The sequence below is a fragment of the Rhopalosiphum maidis genome, chromosome 3 (assembly GCF_003676215.2).
Source record: "Rhopalosiphum maidis isolate BTI-1 chromosome 3, ASM367621v3, whole genome shotgun sequence".
Lineage (NCBI taxonomy): Eukaryota > Metazoa > Arthropoda > Insecta > Hemiptera > Aphididae > Rhopalosiphum > Rhopalosiphum maidis.
Genome location: NC_040879.1, coordinates 32,434,241 through 32,459,916, shown reverse-complemented (window position 1 = coordinate 32,459,916; position 25,676 = coordinate 32,434,241). Strand labels below are relative to the sequence as shown.

At 29.4% G+C, this 25,676-nt stretch overlaps 1 protein-coding gene across 1 annotated transcript in view; it reads left to right on the top strand.

Annotated features, from left to right (window-relative positions):
- LOC113556221 (nephrin-like) overlaps nucleotides 1-25,676 on the top strand; it is a 414,201-nt gene that overhangs the window by 307,653 nt on the left and 80,872 nt on the right. Inside the window, exon 5 of the mRNA XM_026961043.1 lies at nucleotides 9,487-9,690. Coding sequence (XP_026816844.1) covers nucleotides 9,487-9,690 — 204 coding nt within the window. The remainder of the gene's footprint in view (nucleotides 1-9,486; nucleotides 9,691-25,676) is intronic.

Below are 25,676 nucleotides of genomic sequence, written 5' to 3'. Positions count from 1 at the left end.
AGGTTGTGGTAGATGTGGAGCTGCCAAACCATTTGTCAGAATTCGAGCAATACAGGATAATATGTTATTGTTAGGTATGAGAGCACAGATTAGTCGCGAAAATATAGTATGGTATGCATATACATAATATATATATATATATGTATACGCTTATTTACCTATGTCATAATTTAACGATATATATATAATATAATGTGAGCGGGGGAAAAAATGAAAAACCATACAAATAGCATAAAGCAAGCGTAAAAAATTGTAATATAGAAAAAAATATTCAAAATGCAGTATTTTCCTCGGAAACCGAATCAACTACCGACAGATAAAAAAGCGTTGGCAAATTTTTTTTAAATATACCTAGCTACGTTAGGCAAAAATTAAATTAATACATATTAATAAAAACTTACATTTATTTTATTGAACATTTTTTATAAAATATAAACTAATGATTTATAAAAATAATTAATTTTTCAATTAGTTTAAATATAATTACATTCTTAATTAATATTTATTTTTTTTAGTTTTTGTATTTTTTTTTATTTTTTTATATTTTATTTCTTTTATAATGTCTAAAAAAATTAACTTTTTTAACGAATTCAAGTATGAAGTATATATTTTTTTATTCAGTTAACTTTATATTGAACACTAAACTTTCCAAAGTCATAAAACCTAGTTTTTAAGATGCCTCTTTTTTTTCAACATAATTTAAAATATTTTCAAGGATAATAGTTATGAATCAATGTTGTATAAACGTGTTACAAATAAAAAAAAATATCCTCCAAGTTTGGAAGGTGGCATGTACTATACAGGATATCTGTGAGGAATTACCTATTGCGATATTACCTGAAATAATGGAAATACCATAATTATGTATTTTTTTTCAAATACTCACTTGAATAAGAACTATGAGTATTTCATATTATTAATTTAATCTAATTTTTTGATTAACAAGTTAAAAAATAATTTTTATATAATTGTTTTCAAAAAATCATTTATCATTTTATAGAGTTTATTTTTCTAAAAGTGTTGATGTTTCAACATTTTATTTTCATTAGAATCGCAATTTTTAATATTTTTTTTAGTTTTGAGAATAATTTTGTATTATTTTATGGGCACAATCCCGAGCGCGAAGGCCTCAGATTTAATAACACTGGCACTTATATTATGGTATTAAATAATTCACAATTTTTCTTGAAACTAGAAAAATATTAAGAATCAAGATGCTAATGAAAATAAAATATTGTAACGTCAACATTTTCAGAAAAATAAACTAAAAAATCGCCGACTAATTTTTATGAAAATAATAATATAAAAAATAATTTTTCTAACTTTTTTACCGAAATATTAAATTAAATTAAAATTTGAAATACTTGTAGTCAGTGTTCTTGCGAGTCTTATAAAAAAAAAAATACGTTATCTTCGTTATTTTAAGAAATTTTAGAATGAGTAAATCCTCATGGGACACTATGTACACAAAAAAAATATAGTTTTATATTCTGAATATGCCTGTATTTAAACAATATTAAACAAATTCAAATATTTGTGTAACATACTTTAATACTGTTTATGAGTATAACTTATTTATTATTACAAATATTAATTTATTTTCAGTTTCTATACATTTTTAAGTTATACTTTATAAAAACTTATTTTGTTTCTAAAACATTGCGTAGTGGATTGTAATAACTAGTGTCTTATTCATGTAAAAATAAATATGTTTTCGTTTATCTACGTTGTGAATATTTTTATGTGCGTATTATATATGACTGTTCATGAAGGAATAGGAATAAGAATTACTAACAAGAACACAATTATAAAAGAAATTACAACATATATAAATTTGGAAGCATACCAATCAATTAAATTTGCATTGAAAAAAAGTACAGACCAGGATATTGCCAAATACAACTTTTTTGATGATAAAGAATTGTTGACAAAATTATCAGAATCGGACAATGAAAATGAATTGCTGAAAATAAGGAACGCGGTTTATTCAGAAATAGAATGTACCTATATTACTGGTGCCTACAAAATGCTTTCACCTTTCACAGAATTTTTAGATCACCTTAACACAGGTGTAGGCGATTTAATATACCTCGAAACTCTAATTAATCTTCTGGATCAAAGCAATACGTCGTGGCAAAAGGCAATGAGAACCTTGCAAGTTTTCGATATGGATCCTTCCTATGTATTATGGCAAGTATTAATATTTTCTAACACCGCAAAGGAAGTAGTATCAAAAACATATTCTGGAATGAATAAAACGACTGAAGACGATAAAGTATTACTACGAGTAATCAAAGTTTTTCGACAAATAATCAATTCATTGCACACAGAAATGTTAAGTTGCAATAAAGAAGAACTTGGGTTTTACGAAACTGAGAAAGATACAACTCCATATCCCAAAGATATGGGCCAATCCTATAATTGTCCATCGATAGATGGTTTTTTCCGAAAATTATGTAAAGAATTTCACAAATATTTTTTGTTATTCGATAAACTCTTGTATGCGAATCATCTGGAGAATTTAAAATATACAGGGTATGAAAATTTCGATCCGAAGAATTGGCTTTTAACAGCACCGAATTTAGAAAAAAAACTTGAACAGGGTTCCACGTATCTACACTTTACTTTTACAGATGACATTAAAAACATGAATGACGTAAATAGTATTTCAAATGAAGATTGGGTAATCAATTACTCTAAACTCTACTTCGATAGTGTCTACAAAGTACTTAACCCTTTTCGACGATTGTCATTGCAATTAATGACACAAACCTCGAATATTTGTCAAAATCATTGGAAAATAATCCAGTTTGAAGTACTCGATAACGAAATTCTATTCACAACAATTTTAGAATATTGCAATAATATTAAATCTAAAATTGGAAAAATTATTGAAAATGTGATGATGAACGATGATAAACTACAGCCATTATATGAAAATTGGAAAAAAGCATTTGACGCTAAATTTGAATACGAAGTAATTTATGATAATGCATTCCAGGACATATACCCATATGAAGTTCCTGTTAAATCTGGATCTGAATTTAACTTTGGCAACTTGTACGCCGCATTATTTAAAGGTATCGAGAAACAAATTTCTAGTTATAAAACTGATTTATTCGATATTGAAAATCTTGATATCGGAGTCTTAAATATGTTTAAAAGATCTGTTATTAAAGAACTCTCCAAAAATGATGAAAAATGATTATTTTAATTACATTTTTGATTCTGTATCGTTTCTCTACTTCCATTTCATAAAATTTATATTTTCCAACTCTTACCGTCGTCACTAACTATCAGTTACAAAAACTAAAATATAAATATAATATTTAATTAGTAATAAGTTTATTAATCATACATTATTTTTCAAATATTAAAATACTTAAATTACATGAATGAAAATATTTAATTTACTATACATAACTAATAATTCGTATATTAGAATATATTATTAATAATATTTTGATAAATATTATATCTATTAACTTTGATGAATAAATAATCATTCAACAATTGTCTGAATTTAAAATACAAATACTAACGTAATGTACAATTTCCATTCAAAACTTATCATATTTAAATGACATCCATACTTATATTTTATTTATTTTTGTATTTTCAATAACTATAATATAAATTAAATATAAAAATTTATAAAATAAATCATAAAAAATCTATTTTATTTACACTTAGTCATAGGCCTAATAGGCCTACTTTTAATTGCTAAAATTTGTATTAGCCATTAAATATAGCCGAACAATATCCATGAAATCAACTAATCCCCATTTCAGCCTTTTTAAAAAAAAAAATAAAAAAATAAATACATTTAAATGGTTATAATTATTTAATTTTTTAATGTATTAAATATCAACAAACATTAAAAATTAACACATTATGTAGGTAAGTATTAATATGTATTATTATTTATTTGAAAATTGTCCTTGTTTTTATAGTATACTTATCTAAAATTAACTGATTATAAGTTATTTTTAATGTCTTGTTAAATATTTAAATAAAGTATACTACCTATACCAGTATATTGTCACCTAGCGGAAAGTATGACTCACCTGTTATATTATTTTACACGCCCTATATTTATTTCATTTTGTTATGGGAACAGATACTTCCTAAGTGATTGTAAACTGTGTATGCATTTTTATCCAAAATAAAAATATATAATATAAACTTCATTCTATTTGTTATTACCATATTTTATGTGAAATATACAACTTTAAACTTATGACAACTTAAGTTAATTTCCAATTCAAACTCATTCGAGATATGCATTGTTTTATCTAATAATTTCGAACTATGTTTTTTTTTTTTAATATACTCAAAAGCTTTTTTTATTAAATAAATAATATACATTTATTAAAAATATTAGATTATTATACAAATGTATAAGCATAACTTTTTTTAAATGCACTTTTCCTTAATGACTAACCAATGTTTGATTCACCGCAAGTTTAAAAGTACTGAACGACATAAATCAAAATTTACTGAAATTCAAAATAATTTATAGACGTTAAGAAAGTCATATTTGCGTATGGTATTTTTATTGATAAAATCCTAGTATAATCGTTATTATTATTTCCAAATAATTACTAAAATAAAATATTATAAATAATAAAATAATACATTTGAACAATCAAAAATCAAATGAAAACTTATTAAAATTAAATTACTATATAAAAATTAAGAATAACGACTTGGATTCTTGATGGTGCCAAAAACCGTCCAACACCCGCGGATTTAAAAATTCTAAAAACTAATATAAATTGTTCAAATAATGATAATTTGTAATTTAAAGAAATATTCGTTAATGGTTTTATTATCATTGTAACGTAAAAGTAAGGTCCCTAGAAATGTTCTTATAAATTATTGAAATGACTATGTACTTTCATTAAAATTGAATTTTAGTAACAAATAAAATAATAAAATAAATTTTTTAAATTAACTTAACCCTTATTAATCGTCAACTGTCAGATAATTATAGAAAGTATAAAGTTGTATTTTAATATTTTATTAAAAGTTTCAAAGAAAATTATCTTATATAAAGGTAGGTGATTGGGTACTGCTCTACTGTACCATTATGCGATAAGTGAGTCAATGTATTAAATTACATTGAGTTACATTTGAATATATCAGTGATTGTCGAATTTTGTAAACAATGAGTAATGACATGCAATTTCTAACGAGTCTAGTTAAATCTAGTTAAATAATACGGTAGTACAAGTTAAAAAATTTTTAATTATCTATATTTTTTTTTTTTGTGAAGATGAATAGATAATATTTTTTTTAATTTATGTTAAATATGAATATTGACGATTTATTTGTATAAATGAATAGTTTTGTATAATTATTGATATCATATACGTAATTTTTAAAAATTGTGATGTACAAATGGCCTACGCATTAATATATCTTTGTATACGAAAAATGATTTTGAGCGGAGCCGATGACTCATGCCTAAAATAAGTACGAAGCTATGTTTTTTTGATACCATTTATTATTAGTAACCTAGTAACCTATTATGCAATTGCAAATAAAGATATCTTAAACGTCTATTTAATAAATTTTTTTAAGTAATTTATGTTTGTTTGTATGCTATGCGTCATATTTTATACTTAAATTTTGTGTTATAGTTGTTGTTTTTCTTATTTTTTATAACTTTGTGTAAATATGTCAATTTGAATTATTATTTGTTTATAATAAAACCACATTTAAGTAAATACTTTTATACTTATAAACATCGCTAACTATTTTTAAATTTCGATTTTTTATGAGTCAACTAAAGCATTCATCATCTTTATAGATAGTGAAATCATTAATTTTCTATATTTAACTAACACGTACAACATTTTGGCGTGTTGTATGTCCAACGTTTCTATTGATCTAATAATAATTTTTAAAACATATTTAAATTTTATTCAAGTCTATTTGAAATTTAATTATCCACATCTTTGGAGATACCTCCTTATATTTAATAAAATATAAATAATGAAATAAAGTATCAAAAAAAATATATATTTATATGGATTGAAAGATATAGGCCAATTTTTTTTTCACTTTTTCTTTATCAATGCCCATAAATGGATAAAATATTTAAAATATATGGACGGGCTTAAGTATTTAGTAGTAAATAGATCTATGGTGATTTTGTGAGTCTCGTACAAAATACAAAATTATGATATCTCCATTATTTCAGGAGATATTGCAATTGGTAAATCTTCACGGGACACCCCGTATATAATTTATACAAATATTATTAAAATTCTATACGCTTTGAGAAAGGATTATAATTTAATAATTTAAGTTTACATTATCCTCATAGACAACCTTGAACTTTCATAGTACGATTAACCATTTACAGTTAATACATTACCAAAGTACTTAACAAATATAAACGTCAAATTTACTTAAATTTTTTTATTGTATACATTATAAATTATATAACGACGAAAAAAACGTCATACTGGAGGTATTATATTAAGATGATAACTTTAATAAATAGTTCAAAATTGAATGAAAATAATTCATAAATATTTAGTTTTTAACTTTGAAAAAATATCACTAGACTTTCCTTCACTTGAGCATAACATATTTATATATTCTAACATATATTTTAATAATGTATTATATTGTATCAATATATATTATATATATTCAGATTATAAATATATATTTTTTTTAAAAGTTTGTCTTATTTATTCTAGTGTATCTATTGACAGCCAATTCGTTAGGTATTCAAAATGTATCAATTATTTTAAAACATAAAAATAAGAACATTATATTATTTATATTCCGTGTTTGTAATTTTATTTGTAGTATTTTTTATGGTATTTCATTTTTTATGTGAGTTATAAGCACTTATATAAATCATAATAATTATTATCATTTCATACACATTTAAAATAAACAATTTTTAAACACCAAAATCACAGATAAAGTTCTTATCTACAAGTTGTGTGATAGGTAAATTCGTTCAAATAGTATGGAATTTATTCTATTGAACGAAAACTATTTGATATATTGTATTGTACTTTTGTAATATAGAACTATCACACGCGAGTAAAACCTCCTTAAATTTTGACAAGTCATCTTTTCTTACATAATATTTTATTTTTATGAATGAACATAATACCGTAGAAATCATATACAATTTCAATGTTTTACGTATTTCTAATCAACTATAAGTGAATTTTCGATAATTTGAATATATAGATAAAATTATATTTGTTATAATGTAAACGTATGAAAATCGTTAATATCTGTCCGTTAACCGTTTAGTCGCACATCATGTACCTAATTTATATTTTATATGCTAAATTTGGTACGTATAATCCTGTGATTTGTGTGACTTTGGGACAGGTAGATATTTTTAAGTCTCATTACCATTACTTTCGCGCACATTAAGTAGATACATTATATCTTTCTATTGTGTTATTTACGCACAGCAACGATGACAATCAGCAAACTGTAAATTATTAATTTTAAATTGTATGCCGTTTACACACAACCTTTCTGTTTAAATAAAAATTAATATTATATTGTGCTTGCTAAACACTACCACATAATAATATTACGATTAAACGAGCCAAAAAAATAATAATAATAGCATTTTAGTTGACATTCAATGGAAATATTATTTCGAGAACATTCAATTAATTGCTAATGAAATTCTTTTCTGTTCTTTTATCCAGAAATTGTATTTTATATTTAACACGATTTAATGTACTAGAATGTTGTTATACGTTTGGAATTTATTTGTGGTGATAATAATTATTGTATTTTTTTTTTAGTTTTTCTCTTACAGTCGTATCATACAATTTTTATGTTCGAAAATTTACATACAGATTGGAGAGGAAAAAAATATAAAGAAGTTGCGCACTACGGTTTTGTAAATAATTCAACGAAAACTGCACGGCGTTGTTATAATATAATTTTAACATAATATATGTGAACACATTCAACCGCGCGTTGGTAAAATGTCTACACACATATAATTTAATTTATGCAATTTTCTTCCGTTTATGTATATATTGTATGTAGTATACATAGTAGTTTGAATATAATATTATTTTGCCGAGAAAAATGTTTTCGGACTTGTCGTGTCTGAAACCCCTAACGGTATACGCGTGTATAGTGCGAATATTATTATTATTGTATGAAAACGTTTGACGGAGTGTGGGATAAAAAAGTTACTCACTCGTTTCGAGTCTGAAGTATAAATCAATCTTCGGACGATATTTCCATGAACAAAAAAAGGATGTAAGAAGAACGTAATGGTGGGTGTATATAATCGACATTAGATAGGTTTATTTATATACAGTGTATTATAATAACGTAACGAAATTCAGGTCCTAAAGGTCTTCCTCCTACACCCCAACAACAAATCTTCTTCTCACCGTCATATTTAAATTTGTGTCGTTACACGTTTTGGTTATTGGTTATTGAAAATATATTGTTAATATTTTACGAGTGGGCAAAAATATTAAGTACATAACCAGCGACACCAGACGACACACTTGTATAACTACAAACACTCGAAATCCGTGGGCATTGCATTATGATAGTACATCATTATAATATTATGATATAGGTTCTTTAATAACGACGAATACAACCAAGACGAAAATAAATATTTTTTCTTGTCAAATATAGTCGATTGTATTTCAAGTTCCGATATAAAGGTGCCAGAGTAAAATTACCCCCGCACAGCTATAATTGAGATTCTTAGAATTCTAATAAATAAGTATTTATTGACATTTTTATAAATTAAAAAAAAAAAAAAACATCATATTGATATTTTCGGATGTTAAGATTTGTGTTTAATAGTGCTATATGATAACTACTGACTTTAAAAATAATATTATTATCATATTATATTATTACACCGGCTGATGACGTATCGTTGTTGTTGAACACGCACGCAATGTCAGCCAAATGAACTTCGTAATATTTACTACGGAACGGTATAAAAACGATATCGTCACGTCATTTCGGTCCAAAAAAAATAAAAATAAATTATCTCGCAACATCCCTTTTCTGTTTTTTTTTTTCTACTATTCTACTCAGCAACAACCACTTGTATTGTCGTAATCGATCTGCCGACAATAAACACCACGCGTAAATGTCATGTTCTTATATTAATTCAGTTAATCCGAATCACGAAGACGCAAACAGCAACGCATTACGGGTATCAAAATATACTAAACAATATAAAACGTATATTATTATATTTCATGTCTGTTGCCTAATGTTAATGAACATTTGTCGATTGATTTGTTTATTTACGTACATAATCAATAGGTACACATTAACAATAATTAATGGTGGCTGCTTTGTCAACCAGTCAATAAGTTTAGGTTTGAATTATGTAATTTACCATGGTCTGATGTTCACTTACAAGTGTAAAACGACATCTAAAAAAATAATTTTTTTATTTGTATACGATTTTTTTAACGATCCTAATTTTATTCGCAGGACGTCCGCCGCCCCGTGTTACTTGGTGGCAAGAGAATGCACTAATCGATGAGACATTCGAAACACTACCGGACCGGAAGGTGAGAAACGTGTTGCGCTTAGAACGACTGGAACGCCGTCACCTCAGCACCGTGTTCACTTGTCAGGCATCCAACAACCACATGGTGCCGCCCATATCGAGCTCCGTCTCGTTGGACATGATACGTGAGTACATGCACAAGTTTTAATAGAAAATTATATAAACAGCAGTGGTTCGTTTGGGTAGGTTGGTCTTAATATGAATTTTCCGAATGCCCATCATAATAACGCAGGCCGATCGATAGTAACGACGTAAGGCTGCCTAAGGAATTGAGGGTATTTGTTCGTGCTATAGCTACAGTCTTTGGCGTATAAAACAGCACTTGTTTTTGTATTTTTTTTTCAATAGGCCTTTTATTTCTTTTATTAAAAGTATCTAAGAATGGCGACTCATTTATAATAACATTGTTACACTATATTGTAAATGTAAATAGTATTGAATTACAAACAAATTCAACAAAATTTTAATTTTTTGTTATAGCGAAAATACTTAATAGCATATAAAATAGTTATTGGACCACTATATTTTGATGATTTGTTCAATTCCACGAGTGTTTGACGACATAAAACATCGCAGTATATTGATATAATTATATTAAGTACATTTTTACGGAGAGTTGACGGAATATCGAATAGGCTGTCCGTTTTCTATATGCTTATGCAATACTAACGGTATAATATGTGTGTGTGTATAGATGCCTTTGGACAGCGAAACAGGCGGGCACACGGAAATTGACAAAAACCGTACAATAATAATAATATATTTAAGCAAATTTATGTATGATATATATTTTATAGATGTGACCATATCCGGGGGGTTAGGTTTGACATATATCGATTCTCTTAAATCTGGTTACAACTCAACAAAAAGATCAGCCGATCGAAACTATACATTATAAACGAAATGGTCACGGTGCACGTTTTAACCGTTTAAATAAATAATAATACCTATATATTATGACGTGCATAACACTGGTGTGTAACAAAACGTAATCAGATGCAATGGCGATAGTGATGGTGGCGGTTTATGTTCGATAATACCGAATACAATTTATTATTACAACCTACTATAACTTTATTATATTAAAAACGAAATCGCAAACCATGACTTTTCAAATAACAATCTTATCCGACGATCCGAGGTGGCTGTTATCGGATCGTGTCGACACCGAACGACTTTAGCGACCATGATTTTTTTTCATGTCTTGATTTCGACCAAAGTATAGTTATAGGACTCTCGCGGTGACCGTAAATACGTGAGACGATGCCGTACGCTCGTTCTTAATAATATGACGTTGAAGTAGTGTATGCAGAACGATGTGAAATCGATGTCGGAGGACTAAACCGTCGTTATTCTAACTATCTGTGTGGCACAATCGTAGACACACGCGCACATGCACATTTACGCATATATTGTGCCGACCTCCGAAGACGTTAACGATCGGACCGATTTTGATTTATAGCCCGTTTCTCGCCACTATCCGATTTAATTTTCGTTACGAATTATTTATGTTTTCCCCCAGCCCGACGATGCGCTCGGCTGACGAGTTTAGCGGTTCGCATCGATTTATCATGTGTTTAAGACTCACCGCCGTCGGATGCGCGTGGGTATTTTACACGTTGATACGTTACGTATAAATTGAAATACTAATAATTGTATCTGACAACGATCAACACGGCACTAATATTGTCGTATTTTGTGCAAAAAAAAATATTCATCAACAATTTTAAACGCCCGAATAGAAGTCAGATTAGCCATTTCAATGATCCAATCACTCCAATCACTTGGTAAAAATAAAAATGTAAATAATTTGTAAATATTTATATGCTTTATTAATTGTAAAACAACTAAAATGTTAATTAATTATTATCAATAAGTTGGACGACTCTGTCAAGAACACTTTATAATAAACAAAAAAAAAAAATATAAAAAAAAAGGTAAAAATAAATAAATATTATGAAATAAAAAAATTCTCGAGATAACTTTACTTAATCAACTGCATTGCCAATTGTTATTATTTTTTAAATATATATTATTATCACATATGTTACTAAAATTATCGATTAGGTATGTGCCTATACATTTTAACTGATATTATTTTAGATGCATTTTTCTGATTATACTTACTGTCATAACGTATACTATCTCTGTATTCATTTTGAATTTATGATTTTAATTGTAATTCAATTATAACACAGATAATATAAAATTACTCGTATTATTATGTTTATGACATTTAAAAAATCTGTAATTCATTTTACGGGTAATTCATAAGATTGCTATAATAGGTACATCACTCTATTCGAAATAATATTGATGAGCACAATAATAATTTATTGTTGTTTTCGAACGCATTCTAAAAAAAAAAAAATATTGATTCGTTAGTACTCTGTAATCTACACCGAGACTAAAATAGTTACTCGGTGCCTGTACCACTACTTATCATAATTTAGTGTTGAATAAGAATTTTTTTTTTACAGCATGACAAGAAAAAAATATGCTTTTAGTATAAATATTTTTTGCTTACACTGCGTGTAATAACTAACTTAAATTGGCAAATTAAATACTTATGTAATTTACGTGTCTATAATGATAACGGAGGTGCGGACCTTCTCTCATTTTCTTTATCATAACAGAATAACGATGATACATATTTCTCATAGATTGAAAATAAAATTAATTTTGATAAATAAACGTTTAAAAGTTTTAACTTTTTTTTTATTGATTTTAAAATATAATTAGAATATATTTGTTGAACGTAATGTATTAATAAATGTAAATACTCTTATAATAATCTGATTGCTATAAATGAAACAATGTCTTTTCGTTGAAATTTTGTTATTAGCTCATATAAATTAGATATTTCAATTTTATAAGAAAAATAAATTAAATACAATATATATATGTATATATATTGTATATAAGTAGATATATTCTAGAGTCACTGAATATTTTTATTAATTTGTTTCTCAGTATACACTTTTAAAAGTTTTGGAAAATTTAAAATAGTTTTGAAGTTTATTACATTCAAAATTATAATACAAATATCTTTTATTCATAAAATCGAGTACATTTGTAATTTTTGTTTGATATTAAATTAATAAAATCTTGAAGTTAGGAATCTCAGTCATTATAAAAATGTTTTATAAAATATATACTAGAATATTAAACTTATAAATAAATACAAAATGGGATACTAAGAATTATATTTAGTTTATATAAATAATATAATATTTATAAACATTTATGTATATTGTGTATGTAATGTATATACATATTTATTTTTTTGTTAGGTTAAATATAATTAAACAAAAAATTATTTTTAATTTTTAACTTTCAATTAAATTAGTTTTGTTCTATACTTTTATTTACATTATACGCATTCATATTATCATCATTTTTTTTTTTTTTTTATATAAAAACTGTTTTAACATTTTCCTTTTCTTTTTTGTTAGTTACTTGATAAAGTTTTCATAAAAGTTAAGCTTATAATATTAAATTGACTTAAAAATATAAATAAAAAAATCAGCTTCAATGGTGTTGGTAAAAATATAATCTATAACTTTTGTTACAGGGTCGATTTATAAATTTAAATTTAATATCGATGCAGCCTAATCAATACTTACCATAAGAATTATTTTCTCTACAGTTGTAAGAAAATTAAATTATATCATTACCAACATAAAAATGTAAATAATATACAATGTACATAAAACACTTTACACGACAGTTATTAATTAAAAAATAACAAATAAATTATTATTATTATTATTATTATTATTATCATAGTTCATGATAACCGGACACCGTGATTTATCAACAAATAATAACAATAATAATAGTTATAATTAACAATTCAACCTGTGGTGACCATCTATGAACAATTTAAATAATATCTTACGCCTCTCATCAGCAGTCTATTATTGACATATTGTTACTTAAATATAAATTCAGATTTCGTACTTAATATTCACTTCGGTTGGGCTATTTAATAAAAAGAACCATACAGTCGTTGTGACGTTTTTACATTGATTATTACGACAGGCCGTTTAATTACACAAGTTTGTTACACCGTACACATGTACAATAGGATAGAGAAGGAGTGTAATTACGAACACAAACAAAAGCGTGAGAATTACATAAACACGACCATCGGTGAAGCATTAACGTGACACCTTCACACGCTCGAAAGCACAAAAAAGTCGTCGGCGTCAAAACCCTGGAATACGACCAGAATCTTGTCTCAGCGCAATAATTTTCGAACGAGTAAATATTTCATTGTACAATTTTCCTTAGAAATGTATATTATATTTCGTCCTAACCCATGCAGGATACAAGCTTTTGCAAACCTATCGATATTTAGACGAGCGCATCAAAGGACATTCAGTTATTTGCGGATATGCCGGACGGGAACACACGCCTAGTTTATTATGAACTGCGTCGAATGTATGATTTATCAAAATGTAGTTAAAACGTGCATAAATATTTATTATTTAAATTGTGTATTGTGTGTGCGCAAATTGCACACCATACCTACCAGCTACCGACAGTCGGTCATGTAAAGTACTCAAGTAAATTTATTCAAATACGGATTTTAAATAGTTTGGAAAAAAATAAATAATGTTCTATAAAGTAAATTTAAGACACGTAAGTGCTAAAAAAAAAAAAGTAAAATATTTCAAAACTATCGATAAACATATTTTCTTTACACACCAATCACTTTATCAGTATTTGTACCGACTGAAATACTTTTTTTTTTTTTTACGAAGTATTCGATCGCGACGGATACGACGTATCAGAATAAGTGGCCGACTCGTATATAATAACGATGTTGTACAAGGCCTGCTGCTGACGGCCGCGACGGTTCCTCCGCTACGGAACGTTCGCCCGACTCGCATTGTAACGCTCCCGGGCACAAGCTATAGTGTCGACCGTGCGTCTCGTATACTGTACAATAATTGTAATTCATTGTTAGGTGCGTTCGTCTGCAGCGCGAACACGATTTCTGCGTCGCATTACACATTAACCGTGTGTACGTGTGTGTTGTGCGCGCGCGTATGTATCGGGACATTGCCACCGCTGCGGCGGATTATCGTTCGGTGTAATATTTTACCATGTACAACGGCACAACAACAACAATATATGTATACCTGGGTACCGGCAACGCGCAGCAGCGACGAGACTAGACCTTGCCCGATTTCGCTTTATTAATAGCACAGCAGATTAGCGTGTGCGCGGGAGCTTATTTCCCGATCGCGGCGCCGTGCGGTGTGTGTGTGTGTGTGTGTGTGTTCGAACGCAATAATTATTGCACAATCGTGACGATCCGACGAGCGTGGTAAATAGACCGAAGTGAATGTTCCGGTCGAACGTTCGCCGAGTCTCTCGATAAACAGCGGTAACGCGTACAATAGTATAATAATGATATGCGAAGACGCGCGACGAGACGCCGCACGCATCACACGTCCCTTTGGCCGTCGCTTCGTTTATATCAGACCGCCCGGAACCGCGTGCCGTTTCGCGATTAAATCACTGTTTACCGGAATAATTATTACTATTATTGTTGTTATATTACGTTACGCGCGGCGTCGGGCGAGGCGCGCACAAGTGAGATTCATACGATTTATTATTTTCGATTACCGTCGTTTTGGTATTATTATTATTATTATATTGTCATTACGACTGTTATGATTTATACCGGATAATATATTTACTGGCATCAAGCCGAGACGATAAAACGACATTACAATAATATTATCATTATTATTATTACTCTGATTAATCACAAATGATATTATTACACTTTGTTTTCCCGGTTTCGTTGTATTCGCCGCACGTTACTCATCAGACGTCGCATTGTGCATTTTCGCCGAATAAACTTTTTATTTACAATTTTTTACAGTCATGTTTCTCGCTGTAAGGCATTTCGTACCTCGCCAAAAGGCGGTCCATCCATCTATATTTACAACCGTAAGCCACTGTTATCTTAAACTCGATTTGTGTGATGTTTATGCGATATGTCGTATTTATAATATTTAAGTACAGTTTCCTATATTATTTTATTCTTCTGGTATTTATTCGACGTTGTTTTATTGATTGAGAAGACCATCATCCGAGACTACCATATTATACATTATTTAATTTACTGCTTGTCTCGCGACAGTATATTCACTGTTAAGTGTGTGGTTTTCTGTGTAAGTGATTTTATAAATAGACTAAACGATACAACGAAAACCGTAGGTAAGTAAAGAACTACGGGTATTAGTATTACGAATACGGTTTGTAAATGCACTATCGATATTGAAAATAATCCGTCTTTTTTTAAGTAAATTCCTATTGATCGACCGACTGGCACTCGAGAATTACTGTCGCCGTTGAATATTATAGAGTCCCGGGGATTAAGTTTGTGTTTGCATTTTCCGTTCAATGAACCTTTGTATACTTACTACTAATCTTATACTCAACAATATTGTTTTCCTAATGATGTGATTAGCTAATGAAAACTCATCGTTCTAAAAGTGTTAATTATATATTATCCTTTTAACTAACTCACGGTAATATGGCATATATTGCCACTGTTGTTTTTATCATTGCTATTGGTTGGAAATATTATTAATTCCTTTGATGCTTTTGTTAATTTAAATGATTTAAGTTGTATTAATGAATTAATGTATTATCCGTATATTACGGCCTGATCTTTTTTCCCGAATAAATAAATCTATGAACAAATTGCCCACGTCACAATGCTATAAGACTCGTGTCTGGATGTAAGATTGGCCGAAAATATTATGCAATTCGCTTATTACTCTAATACTCCCAATGTATATTATTATAAAAATTGTTACGAGTCTAGTTTTCCGATAAATATATTGGGGCCGTCAAAGCGGTTTTATAGTGTACCGAAAAAAGTTTTCTAGTGGGAAATCACATAATATTTTAAAACCAATAATTTTCTTGCCAAATTTGGAACCTCCATAATATATGGAATCAAAATATAGGTCACGCGACTGCTGAGATTTATAAAATAAAAACACTTTCAATAATTTTTCCTTTGCTTATTAAATCACATATAATATCTTACGATATCTTTATAATAGACTATTATTGTATTTATTCTACTCCTAGAATGAACATCACAATACATTTTCAATCTGGTGATGGTGGGAATACAATTCTAGGACACTAAATATTGTCATTTTAGTCATAAAAATCATAACTTAAATACAAATATCTAGTTTTCTGCATGCGCAGCACTTGAAATGGTATGGCATCACAAAAATGCAACTATGTTTTGTAAAGGAAGTACGTTCTTGTTTTTCTTACTTAAGTTTAATGTTAATTAATTTTCAAGGGACATTTGGACGGTTTACACAGACTTCATAACTTCATTCGTCTCCTGTAACAGCTATCGCGATTGTCTGTACGTCTGCGTACGTCTTTGAGGAATTCTCGTGATTTCAACTCTGATCCGTTGTGACGCATCAGGTCAAAGCAGGAACCGCATGAGTACTAGCCGTGTGTGTGCTGACCCGAATAGTCCGTTATGAAAAAGACAATTTTAATTCAAAACCACTTTTACACCGAAGCCCGCGGTAGGTATGGTTCGCTCACGTCTCGGCGGTTCCCACCTGTAGTATTCGCCTGTGAACTTTCACACACTCGCACGCACCGCAAACACATGTTTGGCACTCACGAAGGCGTAATATATTTATAAAAATTACGACAGTGTTACTGCGCTTTTGTGAACTTTTTTAATACTACTAAGCCTAAGCCCATTTCGTGTACGTCATACGTATAAATATATAATATAATATGCAATATACATATTATATTGTTATTTTGCATAGAGAATAATAACTGTTGTAGCGCGCCGAATAAGTTTTTATTTAATTATGTTTATATTATACAATATTATACATTATAATATAGCGTATATATTATTTTTTTTTTACCGTTATCACCGACCTTCATTATTATTATTAAAATCACTTAATTAAAAAGTGCGACCGGCTGTTGTTTTCGACAGAAATGGAACGTTGCGCAACGGCCGTGAAGAAATGTGGCTGTGGTAGCGATCGCGTTATGGTGGTGGGTGTAGTTGTAGAGGGGCGGTGATGGTCGTGGTTCGTGGTGACGTTGAACAGCAGTGTCTAGGGGTAAGAGATGAATTATTTATAAATTAATTCGGTAGGCCTCGTGTCGGTCTTGAAATTGGTTTTCAAAACAATGGACTCCCCTTCAACCTACTCGTTGCCACCAATTGGTCAATATTACTTACACTACCCCCGCGGTATCGCTTTTAGTTATAACAATAGTACCTATTAATATTTAATTGAAAAAATTGTCCGTAATTTTTAATTGTTATCGCTTAAACAATTAATTACATCATGACTAAATACAACCTATATTTCCAAGTTTGATTTCTAAGAATTGTTTTTTTTTTTTTTTTTTTTATTTAGTATGATTATAATTTTATCGATATTTTTATAAAATGATATCGACTGATTAACAGTTGATAGCGTGACAATACTAAATAGAATAACTTAATTACTGAGATACATAAATGTAAATTCAATTCACACTGTGTTTTTATTTGAATTACTTTGTTGTTTATTATAATCGAACAAAGACTACTATTTAAAACATGTATTTATTTATCTTTGTGTCCATCATCCCGTTTTGGAGCCGAAAAATGCTTTAATTCTCAATAAAAAAGGTGGTTTCTGATATAAAATATTATTTAATAAATACTCTAAAGAAAAAAGGTACTTTGTATTGTTTTCTTGTAAATTATAATTTTTGAACGTTCTGTCTCATAAAATCTTTTCTGCCACAACTGAATCATTTCTATAAGTATTTCTTTACAATAATACTAAGTATAAATTATCGCATTTATAAGTATTAAATATTTATCTGAATCTTTTAAGTATTTAAAATTAAATCTCTGAAAATGTTTCAAACAAATTATTTCGTATCGCGTGTTCTATTAATTCGGAAATGCCACGATTTTAAACCCTCACAAATACGCCACCTAATTATACAACATTTCATCTTTTATTAATTTTTAATCACTATTAATTATGTTAAGATTTATTTTTTTTAACTACTTAAAATTGTAATTAAAATTAATAAATTCACACATTCTACATCATAATATGGTTTCAACAGTAACGTAGGTGAAACTCAAACTAGGGGGAAGGGGATATTAAAAATTGTAACACATCACGAAATATTGTGAGCAATTCAACTTTTTCCAATTATTATTTTATAACCATGATTAAAACATAACCAATAAAAAATACCAAGCATACACCCATGCCCCTCTCAGAAACTTCACTTATTTTCATCAATCTTTAATCTTCCAATAAATATTTGTTTGGTTTTATTGACTGCATGAAATAAGCTAATAAATAAAATTTCAATATTATGCTAAGCTTCATTATAAATGATCAATAAATCTAAATGTTTGCGTATTCTCGATATTTGTAATCCATGTTTACTATGCATATTTTTAATGTAACGTATATCAATAACACACACATACATAACTTTATATTAACTTTTATTCAGGTATAACATTTCTTAACATTCAAAAGTTCATAAAAATATTTTTCATTTTTTTCCCAAGCTTAGTTTAAATCCCAGCTTGATCCTGTTTGTATGTCACAAAATCTAATATTATATCTATTCACACATAGTAGTTTTATAGAAGAAAAAAAGGAAACACTTTTTATTCATAACACTCTGCGTGGCCAACTCTGTGTTGCATTTAGGTATAGTGTAAAGAAGAGATAAATTACAAAATCTCAGCTAATAATAATACACTACTATAGCGTTTGCCATCAATTTTTTTTATTATTTTTCCCTTGTATTTCCGATACGATAATAATTATTCTGGTGACCATATTCTCTGTGATATGAATACCTTTTACAATATAATATAATATTTAAAAAATGTATTTTGCATGATTTTACATATTTGGGCATGCATGAATAAAATCATATTTTTCATATTTCAATAGTTTCAAGTTATCTGCAATATGCCAACACTGTTTTTATTATTATTTTTTATTTTCACTAGGTACTATTATATTTGTTTTACCGTTTATATTATGCTGATAACAACGCATTTTTATAATACTTGTTGTCTACTATAGGTTAGTGCTCTTGAAACTATGCGAAATCGATTTCAAACTATGCACATTATAAAATCCAAAAAGATATTGCTTTATGTGATGGCACAAGCATAAAATTTGGAAATTCTCTCTATGAGATTACACGAAGAGAGCAATGAAGGGTACTTGGCCTACCTGCGTATACTCTGACGACTGTTATCGATGACGTCGAGGTATCGTTTTAGATCGATGTTCAGCTATACTGTATCGTGTCAAAGGTTTTGTTAACCCGACCAGATTAATGAACTTTGTCGTACCTACGTTTTCATGATGGAGTCAAAACAGCTTGAAATACGCGGATACTCGTATACTATTTGAGTTATTTTACGAATATTTTACCAGTAAAATTGGAACAGTTTTACACCACAGAATTTAAAAGATGTATTTCAATATTAAATTATTATTATTATAACATATAATTACGGTTTTATTATAAATGTCATCAGAGCAAGAGACACATTTAAGTCAAAATAGTTTAAGTGTATAGACTCGATTTGCAGATCAAAAGTAATTTGTGATATTATTCTAAATTTATATCGTAACAATCGTTGAGGTTTATTTATTATACCACTGGGAGCAATTATATTTATACATGTCATGCGTCCGAATTAATATGAAACGAATTGAGCTAATGTAAAATAATACTTCGCAATACATTTATAGAGTTGTGTGTATGTTTTGCTAAAATAATACTCTATGTTGCACATACATTTGTTTTGTGATATTCTTTTTACAATAAACCAAAACTACTGTATTTTAAAACAATATATTCATATTATTTTGTAAAAAAAATAAAATAAAACAGGTTAGGTACTATATGCTGTGTTATAAATTCAAAGTTAGGCGGACAAGACCCTTTCTAGTTCCTTTTGACATTTATACCCAACAGTCGGTCCTTTATGCGCATAATATATCATCCTTACAGAGTTTATGATTTTCCAAATTGCCTGGAATAGCGGTTTATGGCCGCCAACGTCTGGGCTACCATTTAATTGTAAAACAATGGTAACCCGCTGAAATCATTCGGTCACGTAGAGAAAACGAAAAATTTAAATAACAAATTGGATGTATGCTAACGACTTTGATAAATTGCAGTAATTGTGAATGCAATTAAATGTTATAAGTCTTCAAAGTTTCATCTCTGGTTTTTAGTGTATATTAACTATTTTACATTTTAATGTTTGATTTACATCTGACTAATTTAATTTTTTGTTTAATTTAAATTCAAAACGTTTTAATATACAATTTTTGAACAATTGTAGATTTCTTTGAATATTTCGTATTTATATAACCGTTTTATATTAAATAAAAATAATATCACTGCAAGATTTAAAAATATATGTATAGGAAATAAAATTGGCAAATGTTTTCATTGTATTAAAATCGAAATTGAGATGGAACAGAATAAGAGTTATTATTGTTTACTTAAAATGTTTTATTAAAAAATAACCAACGGGTTCGATAGTGCCCAGTGTCAGTTTTCAGTGAATAAAATAATATATGACAATAATAATCGACATCTCGCCGGGTTATTATAAACGTTTTTTTGGAATACTGTTGTTTAAAACATACAAGTACCTATAGATTTATTCATTCGTATTCGTAGAACATCATTAGTAATGTATAATAATAAATACATTATTGACTTGGCGGACATTATATTTTATTATCAATCGAAAAAAAAAATGTTTAGAATTGTAAAAGCGACGGGAAAGCTATTGAGTGGAGTTCCGCCCTCGACGAGTTCAATTATTAGAATTAATTCGATCGGAATAGAGTATTAGTATTACGGCGGGGCTTTGTAATACAGTATATTGGATCAAGACAATCAATAATAATAATAATAATAATAGTAACTAGTAATAATAATAATAATAATAACAATTATAATAATTGTCGAAATTGTCGCCGATTAATGCCGAACATAACTTTAGTCGTGGCTACGAGGTACCTATCATACACTGGCGCTCATCGTATTCAAACTAACCGAATTATCCAAAAAGTTTTGTTAATTCCGTTTGGAAATTATTTTACGTGCGACGCACGGTCGACGTTAGTGACGGACGAAAAGGGCTCGTTTTCGCTGTCTATGTAGGATGAAATCGCTCTTTTGAACGTTCACGCGCACGCACGCTCTGACACGTGTACACACGCAACCGCGTTTTGGACTTACAAATTTCGTGTCAGACAAACTACACCGATAAACGGTGAAATTATTGAGTGTAAATCAGGCGAAGCGAGGGAAATTCCCTTCATTACTAGTCAGACACATACTATGACAGTTAGGTATATAATAGCTGCTAGTAATACAATTATTAGAGTGTTACTTCAATCAGACCATGGATTGATTAAGATTGGATGTATATTACTTTCTGGTTAGATTAGGTTGCGTATAACTATAACTAAAACATCGAAAAAACCAGCCTAAGCGTGACATGAAATTGTTAAACACGTTAAATCAATAATAGTTAGTAAACAAATAATATTACCAAAATGATAAATGTTATTGCTGGTTAAATAAATAAATAAAAAAAAAATGTCAATGTTCAGAGAACGGTGATAAGACTTTTATTGACTATCAAAAACAGAATTTGCTCTATCATTCCACAGTTTGAAAGGGATTTATTCATTTTTATTTATGTACGAGTATATATAAGTATTTTATATTTATAAATATAAATATATAACACTAATCGCTAGAGATACATTTTTAATATTAATTATCTACATGCGACGAATATTGGATCGGACTATTCGCTGGCTCTATAATATAATAATAATGCGTACAGCAAGTATAAGAGAGTATACGACTACCTGTATTATATTATTAAATACATTCGTGTTATGCTCTCTCAGACGGCTGGCAAACGATTTCGAAATTCCGTGAAAATGAAACTATATCCGACTACCGGAGAAGATAGTGTTTCTGTTTGGCGAATTTATTTCATCACGCTGTACCTACGTCGTTTCATCGTCGTCGTTATTATTATTATTATTTTCTTATAGCGTCGCGATTCCGGACGAATGGGAGAAGGAGGTAGATTTGAACAGAATAAACGACTGTCCTTTGAGATTGGATTTACCTGGAGGGCATGCTAGTGGTAGATGTCTGTGGACGGGTAAGGAATAGCCGACATTTGTATTATGTACAGGAAGTATATAATGATAATAATAATATATAGACGAGAGACGACCGCGGTCGGGTCGGAAAATTAGTTTGAGCCGCTCCGAAAAGGATACTGTGTTAAAAAAAAAAAAATAAAGAAACAAAAACACGGTCCTTAAAATGTATATATATATATATATATATTGACAAAGCATTCGCAATTTAAACGACCCCCACCGCTGACGTGTTCTTTAAAACGCCCCAATTACGCGACAACAGCCGACGACAAACGTTCATCGGTCAATGTTGGTCGTTTTTGGGCACCCGTTTTTATTTATTTATTTTTTTTGTTCTATCCTCTCTCTCACCCATACACACTATATATACTGAAAACCGTGTATTTCAGTCGCTTTTGTGCAAGTCACAATTAATTTTATACACGTTTTGTTTCACTCACCTTTCATGCTTCACGCGCTACCGTAATTGTTGCGGTCCACAAATATTGTCACAAGCGCTTTTCTACGAGCACACTTGTGGTAATATTGATGGACAGTGACGGGTCCTATGCCATAATGGCCTAACAACAAAAAACCTAAACGCATGCGGTACCATACTAATGTATGATTTAACATCGTTAAACGGTGAAAACGCATTGCACAGTGATCAGCATTTCATGTTGCACACATTTTCTTATATGAACATCATACATATTATGCAAAACAAAAGGTCATAAATCAATAACCTACTTATATTATATTCTATTTATAATATCGATTGTAGTAGTTTATAATTTGTTTTTTACAAAATATCATAGCTGAAATATATACAATTGAATATATTTAATACCCGGGTGTTATATTATAGAATTTATTATTATATAATATTACATATCTGTATGTATTTTTATGTATACTTGTGGAGAAGTCTTAAATACAAATACTTACATAATATTTCTCACGTACCTTAATATGAAAATTCCAAATGGTAAATAAATTGTTCTTATTACTAGCAGAAATGATTTTTGACCTTCCTTTAATTTTGTTATAGATAAATTCATCTTACAAATACGCTGAAAAAACATTTTTTTTTTTAGTTTATAAATTTGTTATTTGCACTGGACAATATCATCTCAATATCTCCAGCATAAATATTGTCACAATATTATAATATTTAATATGAATTTCAAGTGTTATATGTGTGACGGCGATAAATATGCGTATTGACATTATATATAATATTACCAGTAACAAATGTGTGTGGACTGTATGGTTAAACTTTGACTTTAATAATCGGTCAAAACTATGCTAAATAATTATGCAGGCCTAATATTCAATTTCTCGGTCGTGAAATTTCGCATCATACGTACGACGCAAGTATAACTATACTCTACGTCCCACGACATTTAAAATGATGATTGTTTTTCGTCATTTTTCGTATCACGACTAATGTACAACTGACTTTCTATAAAATGTGCAGACTCTACATCTACATTACAAACAAAATTAAATATAATGCTCTACGACCAGCCATAATATCGGCGATCATGTGTATAAAACCGACTGCGTCTGAGACTAAGTGTACTGTGTTATTTTACGAACTGCTTGTGGCATATATCGATTACCTCGGAGCTCGTGTTCAACTTGATCCACACGCTGAAAATGAAATCGCGAACAAATTGAATTATGATATTATTTAGCGTATCTTTAGCCGCGACAATCGTTTGTTTTAAATGCGCGCAAGTGAAATAAAAGCATTATTATCATTTTTTTTTTTTTTTTTTTTTCATTATTCTCGACGCTCGGATTGAGAGGCGGTGCCGGCAGCGGCGTCGGCAGAGCTTAGACCACGTGACGTGCGATTGTTTTTAATGAAGGCGCAACGCCATTAGTCGTAGGATCGAAAGTGATAAAGCTTCTTACCTGTATAGGGTCTGCTTTTGTGGCGCGCGCGAGGTGGTCTAGAGAATTCTCGTCGTCGGCGGGTAGAAGTGCTTTTGTCTTCTCCTCACCGACCCATCACTGCTCTGATGTGGCGCGTGAGACAGTAGACCGCTGCGAGAGTGCGAAGGGTTTCGCGGTCGGGTTAGGGGTTGTTGTATACGCGAATCACGCAAATGACGATGCTTTTTGAGTGGAACGGCATCGGCAAATAAAACTACTACCTCGTTGTTATCATAATCCTACCGACTTTACTGAGTCTCCGTTTCCTGTTCCTCGGCGCTCCTATCACCCCGTCCCTTGATACGCTCTCTCCGCGAGAACACGCACTTTCACCCCGCCGAAACCGACATCCCTTTCGCCACACATCACACAGCTCCCACGACGAATACGTTCATCTCTCAAAGAGTCACATCGTCCCTCCTGATTGTTAAGTCTCCAAGACCACTTACCACCCTTCTATAGCCAACGACCCTCGTGTTCGTTATTTTTTCGTATCGCCACCGTGACGGGTTTTTCTTATTTTGCGAATGTCCTCTGTGCACCAACTGTCTCATATCTGCCCACTCGTCTGTGTCGTAGAATATAAAACTATATAATAACATAGCCATTTCCCGTTATACGTATGATCAACGCATGTTTTTTGACGTTAAAAACCATATTATATAGTATTGTATGCTACATGATATTATACAAAATAATATAAAGTTATTTTTATTTATTACGGTGGTGTTGATAGTATATACATGTTTTATATTTATTAAAACTTTTTTTTTGTACATAGTTATTTTTAACTTTTTATAATATAGATAAATTAATTTAATATTGTCGTTTCAAGTCCAATGACAAATTTTACAATTTAAAAGGTTACTGTTTGAATAAATATTTTAATA